We start from the raw sequence: 12393 nt of genomic DNA on the forward strand, positions 1-12393 counted from the left end.
GTGTTCAACCAACGTAATGACTAATGAAGTAGTGACAACAAGGTCTAAAAAACACCAGTTTGCAAAATAAAAGCTAGTTCCGTCTCCTGTGGAGAAAAACACCGGTCCTGGCCCTCTCTTTTCAGGACTCGTAAATTAAACACAGTGACACGATGACACGGTGTGATTACCCATGTAGAGTGCTCCACTGAAAGGTGCCACCCCTCCCTGTGGCAGCGCAACCTGTCCTTGCCCAGGTCATTTAGGTGTTTAAGCTCCAGACCACAAGATACCAACCGTGTTCCAATAGTGGTATTATGGATCTCCACACTGAAGTATTTCTCCCTTCTGCACTGTGATCGCTGTCAACACTGCACGTTCATTTCAGATTCTCAGGCTGATATCACAACACAACAACATTTTTCAAAGTTTTCAATTATATGGATTTTGGCATTGATTAAGAACTGTCAAAGTTTACTGATCACAAAAATACCACTAATTCTTCTGGAGTGTCAGTTTTAGTTTGGTACTTTACAGGCACTGGAAGATTCTAGAAGGCACCTGGACCAAAACTTTCTAGGAAGTATCAGATCCTAAAAGATGTTGTAATATTCGGTGCCTGGAACCCAATGCCAAAATTTGTCAAAATTTGCTAATTTCCCAAAAAGTGACATATAGTATGAACTAATGCCAAAATTATGATTAATCTAACAAATCTGAATGGAAAATGCAAAAAAACTGACATAATAGCATTTTTGTTACATTGTGCATTCTGCCCAAGAGGATTAGGGACCTCTGGGTTTCGGAGAGTAGTCTGGAAACCCAGAGAAGCGTTCCCAACGCAGACGTGTGTAAACCGCTTCACGCTGAATGTGCTGAACCATCTAAAACAACCTTGTGAAGATTTACCATCGGTGGCATTGATTTGTCCTGGAATCATGATCACTCCTAACCATCTAACTCATATACGCATTTGAGCGCAGTTGTCATACTGGATTTGTCGATGTGTAGGTTAATGCCGAGGGAGGAACAAGGGCCTGTTTTGATACTCCAGTACGCCTGTAATTCTACCACGTGGGACGCAGAAAAGCAATGTGAGCAACAGGTCTTCTGAGCAACGTTGCCCACTAAGTGTCTATTCGGCTCCCCTTAGCCTCGCTAACAGCCGGTGACCCCTTACCAAGTGTACTGCAGCTTTGCTCTCTTTTCACATCTTACAGGTATCTTTATCTATCGTTGTGTATTTCAAAAAATCACAGCATGACTGAAAAAAGAAAAAAAAACCTATGCAAGTGTTGCATGAAAATCTGATTGTTTCTTTATACAGTTCTGATATAGTTTCCTGATGAATTCATTAATCTCCTTTGCATTAATATTACTGTAAGTGTTATTAGGAGCAGTTACCTGGTTTGATACACTGATATGAAGAGTGCACATGATGTTTAGTCTACAGCTGCAGTCTTTCTGTAGTCGGGAAGCTCGCAGGAAGCTTGTCCAGGATAACAGTGTCTTGGATAACATTGCACTGCTTTCACAAAACATTGTACAGATTGTGTTAAAAAAGCTCATACCATACACACCTTCACAAAGGGTGTAACATATTATATTATATTATAATATATTATATTATATTATATTATATTATATTATATTATATTATATTATATTATTTTAGTGAATGAGCGAGTATAGAATGCATACGTTTACTTAAGCCAACATCAAAATAATTTTAAAAGTAAAGCTGCTTTTGTTTATTCTATTGACTGGATAAAAACACAAATTTATGTGGTTACCCTACTGTGTCATGTATGTATAATTGTCTTTAATGAAGATATAGGTGTTATAATTTTCACTGTCCACAGTTCCTGAAATTTCGCACACAACTTTTTTCCTTTACTTTTTTGGTTAGGGTTAGAGAGAAAAAATTATACCATGAAACCTTTCCTCAGCAAGATGATCAAATAGTAATCAAGCACATCAACACATGCCTATGTGAAAGACACGAACATGAAACATGTATGTGTATAGATCTTTAGATACACAAATAGTGTAAGATCTGGAAGAAAATTGCTGAACAGTGCTTTCTGGGTAGGTTTCTTCAAAGCATTCCAGTTTTCTAAGTCTTCTCCTCCCAGATCTGGGGAGTGTTGCGTTTCACCCTCTGCACCACATTAAGAACCGCAGGAGTGTGTAACTTGGATGGACTAATGAAATTTAGTGTAACTGAACATTTTGATGAGGAATAGAAAAGGCCTCACTAAAGCATTTCTTCTTTAAATATTTGGCTGTTTATATTTTGCTTGTCAGCAATCACTTTGAAGTGATCAGGATTTATGATATTGATGAAAAGTTTTTTCATTTTATTGGCAGGGGAAGTGTTACTTCAAAAATTGTTTTCAAGTTGTACAAGAACAGTCTAAATGCAATTTTATGGTTTAACAAATTGTTGTTCTTCCTTTTTTTGATGGCATATCTTCCCAGTGGACCAATTCTGATTAAATATTGAGATTTTTAGATATCAGAAGCACAATTTTACAATGATTACTATTATTTCCTGGCTTCCTTTATCAGACATAATCAAATACTGTATGCAATATAAAGCCTAGCATTGAAAGACAACGCCTTACACTATCAAGACTTCCTCTTCCGTGTAGGTAAAAAAATTGCACTATTTTCTTTTTGATGTCTGCTTTGTAATGCAATAAATGCACTAAATGTAACCATGTTTCCACTTCTAACACTTAAAGGTGTGCTAGTGTGACAATACACCTCCCTTCCCCGAATTTCTGAAAAAAAAAATGTATTTCCTGCCTGATGCTGTATAGAATGCTTTCTATTAAAATAAAAATTTAAAATCCTAAAAACTTCAATAAACATACCATTTTATGTACTTTTAATATTGTAACTCTTCTTGACTTGCAAGGTTAGAATGCATACAGCCATGGAAAAAAGCTTTAAAATGAAGTGTAATACAGTATAATGTAACGATCATTTGTTCAATACCAAAAAAGACAAAAAAAACTTCCTCAGAGCTCACACAGGTAAATACACTCCCAGGAAGGGGATCATATTCAAGAAGTAATCTTCTTATTGCCTTATTTAGCTGAGAGTTTTGTCCAAGAAAACAATGTTACAACGATCTACCTATTTATATAGCAGGGTATTTTTACCATGTCGTCTCGGGATAAGTACCATAATTAAGGACCTTTACCAATCCGAGGCACCACTCAGCAAACTGCAGATTTCAACTGTCACTCAGGCTACAGAAATCTGTGTTTGAATTGAGCAGCCAAGCCGCTCACAGTGAAACTGCTCCGGATTTAACTCTGCTTTCACCTTTGTTGCCTCTAACAGAAGGACTGGGTGTTTGTTGGCCTGTCTGCGGTTTACGCCTCTCCGTACCACGCTTGCTTCAGTGTGTTTCACACATAGACTGAGTTCATTTATTACCGTACAGGGGAAAAAACATATGCATGATGTTGCTGTAAGATATTTAAAACATTACCGAATATGTTAAAGCATTAAACAATGTTAAAATCCTAGTGGTCTGTTTTAAATCTATAAGCATTATTTGTATGCATAGTGCTGTATGGGAATTACTGTACCAGACAGATTTTAGCCTGACAAAGAACCGAGATGCCAGCCATTTTGCAAAAAGTCGCAATGCATTTGGCAGAGGCTTTTCTCAGAAGCGACATACAACTCGGTGAAGAGAAGTGTGTTCCATAGAAAAGGCCTTAGACAAAAATCTGAAGACTGCAACAAACAGTCGATGCAGAGGAAATAAGTTTTCATTCTGAATTAGGCATAAATTAAGTTTAAAACTGATGGCTCCAGTAAAAATGACTTCAGTGCATACATTTCTTGTGTCTGCCAGACATCCTCTGTGAAAAGTATGATTGAAGATGATGGTAATGGGGAAATACAAAAGACTAGTTATGAGGGAAAAGGACTTTTATTTAAAACAATGAACAATTTCACACCTTCTCTTTGCACTTTAATACAAGCACAATTTCCCGGGAAAAAATTTAAACCTTTTGTAATAACATCATACAAGTAAAGTTCTCCTTTGACAGTAAAATGTGTAGAAAAGAATTTACACTTTTCCATGTTTCCTGTGTATTTGTTGCGTTCATTTCTGGCAGATCTTCAAGCTGTTAACCAGCAAGTCCAGCTTTCTTTTTTGTTCCCTTATTCCACACACAGGTCTCCAGTCATGGTTGATAAGGAAGTTCCCAAAAACAGTAGAATTACACTGTTTGAAAAACCAAATCATGATGAACTTCACTGATAACACAGGTCTCACACAGTTCTCAGCAAAGGTCTGCATGTGGTTGATGCTCTGCAGGGCAAATAATGACTAATGGAATCGGTTTATCACCTGCAGAGGGGGTAGGGGATAAGATCTGGGCAAAGTTCATGAGGAAGTTCCAAGAACATGCTATTAACAGACCATTTGGATTATGAGCACAAACTAATTATGGGTGTAGACAAATAGACCAAACAGCTGTGTGAAGACCCAGTGACAAAGGGAAGAAGTACGGTACCCTGTGCATGGCCTGAAATGAGTGAGCAACAAACAGGGGAGTTCTAAGCAAAGATGGTTTCCTCCCTCCTCTTCTTGGTCAGGATGGTTCCAGGTTTGTGTTGAGCATCTGGGTGGTTGCTCAGTTCTGGGGGGCAAGTAGACACAGGGCTTTCCAATATGGCCTGCTTCAGGTCGTAGAAGACAGACGAGTCCTCTTTGGTCAGGAAGGTCACAGCAACACCGCTCTTCCCTGCACGACCCGTACGTCCAATACGATGGATGTAGTCTGGGGGAACAAAGAAAAACACATTCATAAAATACACAAAAATGTTTTTCATAACACTCTTAGGTACTTACACCTACACAAAATATGGTTAGGGACATGGTTACAGATGGCGAATAAAAGGAAAAAAGGAATAGCTAACCACAATATAATCTGGAAAATGAAGACCTTTAACATTCAATAAAGGAGAAACTGGATAGAACAGAGTGTGAAATGTGTTAGTCATGAAAACAAACAACACAAACAAGAGGCAACACAGGCTTACCCTCTATGTTCTTGGCCATGTCGTAGTTGATAACCATAGACACATCCTGAATGTCGATACCTCTGCCAGCAACATCTGTGGCAACTAGGATGTCCTTGGCACCAGCCTTGAGGTTGGAGAGAGCAAACTCTCTCTGTTCCTGGCCCTTGCCACCGTGAAGTGTGCAGGCGTTGTACTGAGGAAGGCATCAGAAATAACTCAATCCATTACATCAGAAAAAACAGCAATAGTACAGCTATGCATCTTGAGTCGCATTACCCCCATCTTCTCCAGGGACTTGGCCAAGACATCGCAACCTTTCTTCTGGTTGACAAAGATGATGATTGGGGGTTCGAAGCCCCGAGCGAGGACATCCAGCAACTTCTTTCTGTAAAACAAGCCCAAAAGTCTTTAAAATCTTTTCTTTCTATAGTGTATATCTTATTCCAGTTTCATAACAGAATGGCTACAAAGAAAATCCCGCTAGAGACATCAAGCACAACAAAAGCACTAATTTTGAAGAAATGGCCACATGGAAACCCAACAAATAGAGATGCCCACCTCTTCTCTGCCTCTGACATGAGCAGGACCTTCTGTTCAACTCTCTCATGGGGTTTGCCCGCAGAACCAATGTAGACCACAGCAGGGCGCCGCAAGTAACTTCTAGCCAGTCGCTCTACGGCCGGTGGCATGGTAGCTGTGAACATTACCGTCTGGGGACAACAGTCATACACTGTTAAAAGGGACATTTTATTCCCAGGCCTCGTCAAATTGTGCCAAGTCCTCAAATTACTGTGTGACATTTTATGACTCCAGTGGTGAGAACAAGGGGTTACTTTCATCTATCAGAATTATCACAACCAATAGTGTTAGTTTTGATAGCAACACTACAATTGCCTCTGACCTGCTACCCTTTGTTACCTGTCTGTACTTGTGTTTCCCAGATTCAAAGTTCAGCGTCATCTTCTCTGGGTCCTCTGCCTCATCTGTGTCAGGCTTCTGGTTGGTGACAGGGATGTATTCGAGAATCTTCTGCACATCTGGCTCAAAGCCCATGTCTATCATGCGATCGGCCTCATCCAGAACCACATATGTGCAGCGGCCCAGAACCAGGTACCGATTCTCCAAGACGTCAATAAGACGACCTGGAGTAGCGATCACAATCTGGCAAAAAGAAGATATTCACTTTTAATATTTCCTCATGTTCTCTTTTTTGACACTTAGGTAACCCAACTGTACCAGAGTGACACCAACAACTTGGAATAAATTCAGTTTTGACATGTAAATAGATGTAATCTAAACATTTCTACAGGCTGGGTAGCCATACTGGTGCTGTTAGACAACCACTACCAGCTTGGTCACCCTAATGCATAAGAGACCAGATGCCCCCCCCCCCAGTAACCAGCCAGGAAATGGTAACACTCTCCACAGTGATGGTGCTTTCAACCCACAAGGACCCTGTTACAAAAGGTGCCACACACCTCGCAGCCCATCCGCAGACGAAAGCCCTGGTCTTCCCTGGAGATCCCACCAATCACCGCCACTGTACGGATGCCCAAAGGCTTCCCGAATTTAATAGTCTCCTCCTCGATTTGCTGTGCCAGTTCACGGGTGGGTGCCAGGATCACCGCGTATGGGCCCTGGTCTGAGTCTTCGAGCCTGTGCAAGAGAGGCACAGGAAGGGCACCGGTACACGTCAAAGAGAATTAAAACCCCTAAGAAATTACATTTCTTGGCTGTGATTTGCTTTCGTTGGCAGACTTCCAAGAGAATACAGACTTCTTACCTGTCTATCTTGGGCAGGGTGGTAATCCATACCAGCAGGGGGATGAGGAAGGCTGCAGTCTTACCACTGCCAGTCTCAGCCACACCGATGATGTCTCGGTTCTGAAGACCAATAGGAATGGCCTGTCTCTGGATGGGGGTGGGCTCCTGCAAAGGCGAGGGGGGTGGGGAGGGAATTAAAAAAAGATTAGTGGTTGGATAGAGAAAACAGCTCCAATGCCACTGCAGCTCTGAACCGCTGTACACTATAAAAAAAGAACAACAACAACGGAAACTGAAAACATTGTTTCAGTTTAATTTTTCTTCCTTTTCAATGAACATTCTGGTATTTTTGTATTTTTTCAACACAATTGAACAGGAGTTATTAGTAAGACATTTAAGGTGATAAAAACTGATTGACTTAAATTTTATTCCGAAAACCAGCAGATCATCTCTGTCTAATAGTTTGGTCTCTGTCAGACTCAAAATGAAGAAAGGAAAATGCAAAGTTGTTTACCTTATAGCCACACTTGTCAATGACCTCCAAGATATGTGGGGGCAGCGGGTACTCCTTCCAGTTACGAATAGGATTGGGAATCTTCCCACCTTTGGTGGTGATGCTGTAGTCCTCCCGGAAGATTCTCCAGTCCCTGTCTGTCATCTCATCCAGCTTTTTCTGAGACCAGTGCCTGTCATCCCAACGCTGCTTAGCTTCCTTCTTGCGCACCTTCTTTAGCCTCAACCTGAAGGGATCAAAGTTAAAATTTCCTCATTCGTAGCCCGCATGCTATTGTTCTACGCTCTTTTAAGTGTTTGTGGGATTTTTGATGCACTTAAATGCAAGCTTTTTTTTAGTTTAAGGAAAATCCGCTCCCGCGCAACATGGACTGCAAAAATTTACAAATTTTGTGTATAACAATTATATGCAATGGCAGCCTCTATCATTGCGCGAGACATCATGCAGCCTTTAAAACGGGCTGTGTGACATTAAAGATGTGTGGCGTTTGGTCCCGACTCACTCTTCCTGTTCCTTCTCCTCCATTGTCCGCCTCTTTTCCATCAAGTCACCATAGAAGCGAGACTGGTCCCTCTTCTGCTGCTTCAGATCAATCCCTGCAATGAAGCCACGGCCATACAGCTGCACCTGGTGCTTTTCTTTGTACCTTAAGGCAGGAGCAAAGGGAAAATAAAAGAATCATATGTAACTGCAGCTTAATATTACTGGGGGTGGAATTAAACCTACTGAGGCAGTTGAATAGAAATCTAGAAAAATACAACATGTAAAGATGAATGGCAGCTTAACATAAAAACAAAGTCACCACAAAAGAGCATCAGCTTGTGCATCTTACAAGGGGTTGTAGTCAATGGAGGTGTCTTCAGAGGCATCCCATTCAAACACAAACTTCCTGTCATTCAAGTGCCGTGTTCGCCGACGCTTCTTAACACCTCCAAGGTAGCGTTCCTGATGGAGAGATGGACAGCACAGACTCCCCTTTATAGGCAACAGGTCTATATAAACAATCATTACAGAAACGCATGCTATCTTTTATTAATGGGGGTGGGTAATAAGACGGAGAAAAATCTTGAGTATTTCCACTTAAGAAAACTGAAACCCTGGAGGACCCACAGTCATGTGTAGTTGGTCATACTACATCTTGTACACATTAACCTTGATGGCCTGCAGCTCTTTTCCCTTGTCTTTCTCCTCACGGATCTTCTGCCGATCGTCATCGTTGTCGTTACCATTGTTCTCTCGTTCCATCCTTTCCCTGCGCTCGCGGCGCTCTCTTTCCTGGGGATCCTCTGTACATAAACATATACACCCCATCATTTCTCTGTATTCAGACTCAACCCCACTATCACTACCCTGAGTACAAACAACGTGTCTTAACAGTTAATGCTACAGCATGGTTGTCGCGAGACTAATTTGACCCGACTGCATTTACTCCTACACCTCCACAAACAGATCAACCAACATTACTGAACTATACTTGCTTATTTATTCCAAATGGATCCAGGTCAAACATTTCTCCGCTTAAACACATAAATTAAAATCGACTAAGACATCTACAAAAAATGTCCCAAACAATTATAAAATGGGCCTAGTGGCAAAACAATCCACAACATATTCACAAACAAAATTAATACATGAAAACTCTTCTTAATTTTTCCCCACAAATCTCTTACCCAGCATTTTTCTCCCGATGTCCTGAAAGATTCTTCTCTTCTTCCTCTCCTCATCCAAGAGTTTGCGCCGCTCCTCTACTTCCTGTTCCCTACGCTTTAAGGCCTCCGCCTCCCGCTCTGCCTTGGACAAAAACTTGGGCTAAGGGGAGGAGAATGTCATAAGTTAGTCTAGATAGAAGAACTTCACAACATAGCTATTAAACTTCATTCCAAATAAGAACATTGGTTAATAATGTATTATAATGTTGCTGGTGATATAGAGAAGGCCACAGGTAGTGCAGCAGTTAGTGTTGCTTCAGAAAAATGCTTAGCTATGTGAATCGAGAATTAAAAAAAAGTACCAAGATAATGCATGCAGCAACAGGATGGCATGATGTAGGGACACAAATACAGCAATCATGTTACAATCTAAATGATGCCAGGGGCCTGCTAACCTTGGCTTCTGCCTCCTCTTCAGCCTTCTTCTTAGCCAGAAGCTCCTCTAGAGACAGTGGCTGGACCTACCAAAGAAAGCATAATGGCAGCTGAGGAGAGATGTTAAAGGTGAGGCTTTTCTGGTTGCAGTACTGTCTTGGAGAACGACAGAATTTAAAATGAGATGCTTCGCACTCACCTTCTCTTTTTTCTTTTTTTCCTCCTGTTCATCTTCCTCTTTTTTCACATCCCTCTCCTTCTTTACTCTGGCATCTTTTGACTTGGGTGATGTGCTGCTCAGAACAAACAAACAAAACTCAGAATCAGAAAACAAGACTGCAGTCAAAATATTAACCAATTTATTGTTTTTTTATAAAGAACGCTTATTTTGTGCAATACTTGCAAATGCTCAGTTAGTATAAAATGACCCACTGGGGCAGAGACGATGGAATGCAGAGATGTTTAGGAACTCACCTAGATTTCCTGCTGCGATCCTTGTCTCTCCGGTGACTGTCCTTATCTCTGTCCCTATCCTTACGACTCCTGTCTCTGTCCTTGTCCCGGTCGCGTTCTTTATCCCTCTCCTTCTGCCGTCGATCTCTGACAAACCAAATTGGAAAAGAGAAGCCGTTAACATGAAAACTTCTAAACAACTAATATTACCATACAAGTCTTGTTTTATTATAATGCGCTGTTGTGTGTTGCTTGAGGACCGCTATGTAAAAGAACAGGACACGCAACCTATCATGTCCACAAAACACATCCGAGTAGACGGTTTGCTTAAGTGAAAAATTTCACACGCGACACCTTTCTGCAGATTTCGATCGGCTGCGGGATCTCTTTCTCTCCCGAGAACGGTGGCGCTTGCGCTCCTTCGTCGGAGATCCCTTCCTCTCACGGTCTCGAGAACGAGAGCGAGAACGCTTCCGCTCTCTCTCCTTGCCCCCAGAGGACTCCACTTCTTTCTTGTCTGAAGAATCGCCTGCCATCTGAACGTACACAAACTGTCAGGTAACGATGCACAATCCTCAATCAGAGACCTTGCAACCTCTCTCCCCTCTTCTTTTACATGCAGCTTCTCTAATATTCTGAGACTGGCAATCTGATTTGAACTTCACTCCAAAAAAATATTTGACCCATACATGTCTTGCAGTTGTTTAAATGAACTCACTCAGCCCGCATATCAGGGCATTCCTTAGAGCTTCAGCTGTTTATCAATGATCAGTGTCAAAAAGACAAAAATTAACATCTGCAGTTTTCTCTCCCTGGGAAAGCTGCTGGGTGCCTGCACGTGCTTCCGTGGCTCACAAATTTGTCATCAATGCAAAGAATCACACTGCTGACCGGGAGAAGAGTTGATGCTCTGCGCTCGGCTTTCTCCGAGCGCTTTTCGAGCAGAACCAGAGAAGAGCTAATGGACCAGAACCCATGCCATGCAATCAACGTTAGAGATTTACCCCCTTTCACCCATTTTTACTGGATCAGTTCAGAATCAGGGAGAGCACCTAGTCAAGGGATACTTCAGATTACGTTGATTATTTAGTTCACATTTTTCTCCAAAGCGACTTACAGCGTTAAGATACTTAGTTATTTTCCTAGGGCTGCTGCTTTTGCTTTGGACCCAAAGGTCGCAGGTTCGAATCCCACCTCCAGCCAAGTACCAGGCCAAGCGAGTACTTGGTCCAGTAAAATTACTCAGATGTGTAAATAACTAAATACTAAGTCGCTCTGGAAAAAATCGACAGTTAAATTAATAAATGTAAATTGTTTACATCTAATTCTAATTAAATTACCCTGCCTGAATTTGCCACGATCGATGTGATCACACACTGACTGAGTTGAGTAGCACACAATAGACTAGTTTCCGGCTGCTGCTGTCCAATTATATGATGATAGTAACATTACCTAGTAAACAGACTTAAGAAAGAGGAAAGAAGAAAAAAGAAGAGGAAAAAAAAAACAGAGTGTGGCGGTCCAACGTCAAGCTCCTCGCGCTGCGAGTCTGTGTAAGTAACCGGTCACACACTTGTTTAAACATAACGTCATAAGCCTTGGGTAAAGTCACAAATTTCGCATGCATTGTTCGTTATACAACGGGCTTAAATTATTAAATGTACAAAGCAATTTAGATTTATCCAGCTACTCACCTTCACTGAATCAAACTATTTTTTTGCGATTCTTTGTCGTTTCTATCAAGCCGCCATGTTGTGCGACCTGGGAAACAAACCAACCAAATCCTTCAAATTAGAGCTGGGAGTTGTAGTTTTTACAGAATTACTGAAACGCGAAGAGCAAGCGTGTCGGACTCAATATCCCAGGATTCAAATTAAAATGACGTGAAGGATATGGAGGGTAATACGTACCAAACTAGGTTCGTTTAATTAAGTGATTAACAGTATTATTGTTTGATTCAGGCAATTTAGAATTCAGAGAACATACCTTTCAAAACAATAAACTTACTCAAAGAAAAAGGAGTGAAACCCTCTTTGTCGTGTGTCTGCAACAAGCTTCTGTAAACCCCCGCGTGATGATATAAAGTTAGACATTCGGCGGCGCTCATGTTCTCTGTAAAAGGAGGTGATGTTTACGACCTCTTTAAATGAACCCGATCGATACAAAATAAAATGGCTTGTCTTTTTCAACCTAATACTTACAGTACATATATTTTTTTCTAACAGCTAAATAATTTAGATTGCGGGGAACAAAACATTTACTTTGCGCTCCCTTCACACAGGACTTAAACTTGTGTGACTGGTCGTTGTTCCTCTGCAATTATTTATTCTTGTTTGTTTTGTCAGCAGTTTTATGATACACGATTCTTGAAATATAAAGAAGACTTAAGGGATTTAACCGCTGACTAATAAAAAAATAGGTTTTTATCTGTCGTTCCTACTGTTTTTGGGTTGCATAGGAGCTCAAGTATTAAGGCAACACTAGAAGGGATGAAAATCATGAAGAAGAAAGTGCTTAATGAAACTGTTTTTTTAAAAGCTT

The 12393-nt window shown here is 41.0% G+C and overlaps 1 protein-coding gene across 1 annotated transcript; it reads right to left on the reverse strand.

The window, feature by feature from the left end:
- Positions 1-3918: 3918 nt before the first annotated feature.
- On the reverse strand, positions 3919-11620 carry ddx23 (DEAD (Asp-Glu-Ala-Asp) box polypeptide 23). The gene is made up of 17 exons (XM_018725258.1): positions 11547-11620; positions 10207-10388; positions 9874-9999; positions 9599-9692; positions 9420-9485; positions 8986-9124; positions 8468-8601; positions 8148-8260; positions 7818-7961; positions 7316-7541; positions 6821-6966; positions 6516-6693; positions 5956-6198; positions 5596-5747; positions 5314-5422; positions 5056-5230; positions 3919-4793 (listed from the first exon to the last, which is right to left on the reverse strand). Exons 2-17 carry the CDS (start codon positions 10386-10388, stop codon positions 4570-4572), a joined length of 2451 nt encoding a protein of 816 aa, XP_018580774.1. The 5' UTR covers positions 11547-11620; the 3' UTR covers positions 3919-4569.
- Positions 11621-12393: the final 773 nt, after the last annotated feature.

Source organism: Scleropages formosus, chromosome 22 (genome assembly GCF_900964775.1).
Source record: "Scleropages formosus chromosome 22, fSclFor1.1, whole genome shotgun sequence".
Taxonomy (NCBI): domain Eukaryota; kingdom Metazoa; phylum Chordata; class Actinopteri; order Osteoglossiformes; family Osteoglossidae; genus Scleropages; species Scleropages formosus.

Excerpts from the sequence above, each read along its gene's own strand:
- ddx23 (XM_018725258.1), bottom strand. The coding sequence starts at position 10,388 with ATGGCAGGCGATTCTTCAGACAAGAAAGAAGTGGAGTCCTCTGGGGGC. Across the intron at positions 10,000-10,206 it reads CGATCGAAATCTGCAGAAAG|AGATCGACGGCAGAAGGAGA; the intron begins GTGTCGCGTGTG and ends TTGGTTTGTCAG. Across the intron at positions 5,423-5,595 it reads ATGTCAGAGGCAGAGAAGAG|AAAGAAGTTGCTGGATGTCC; the intron begins GTGGGCATCTCT and ends CTTGTTTTACAG.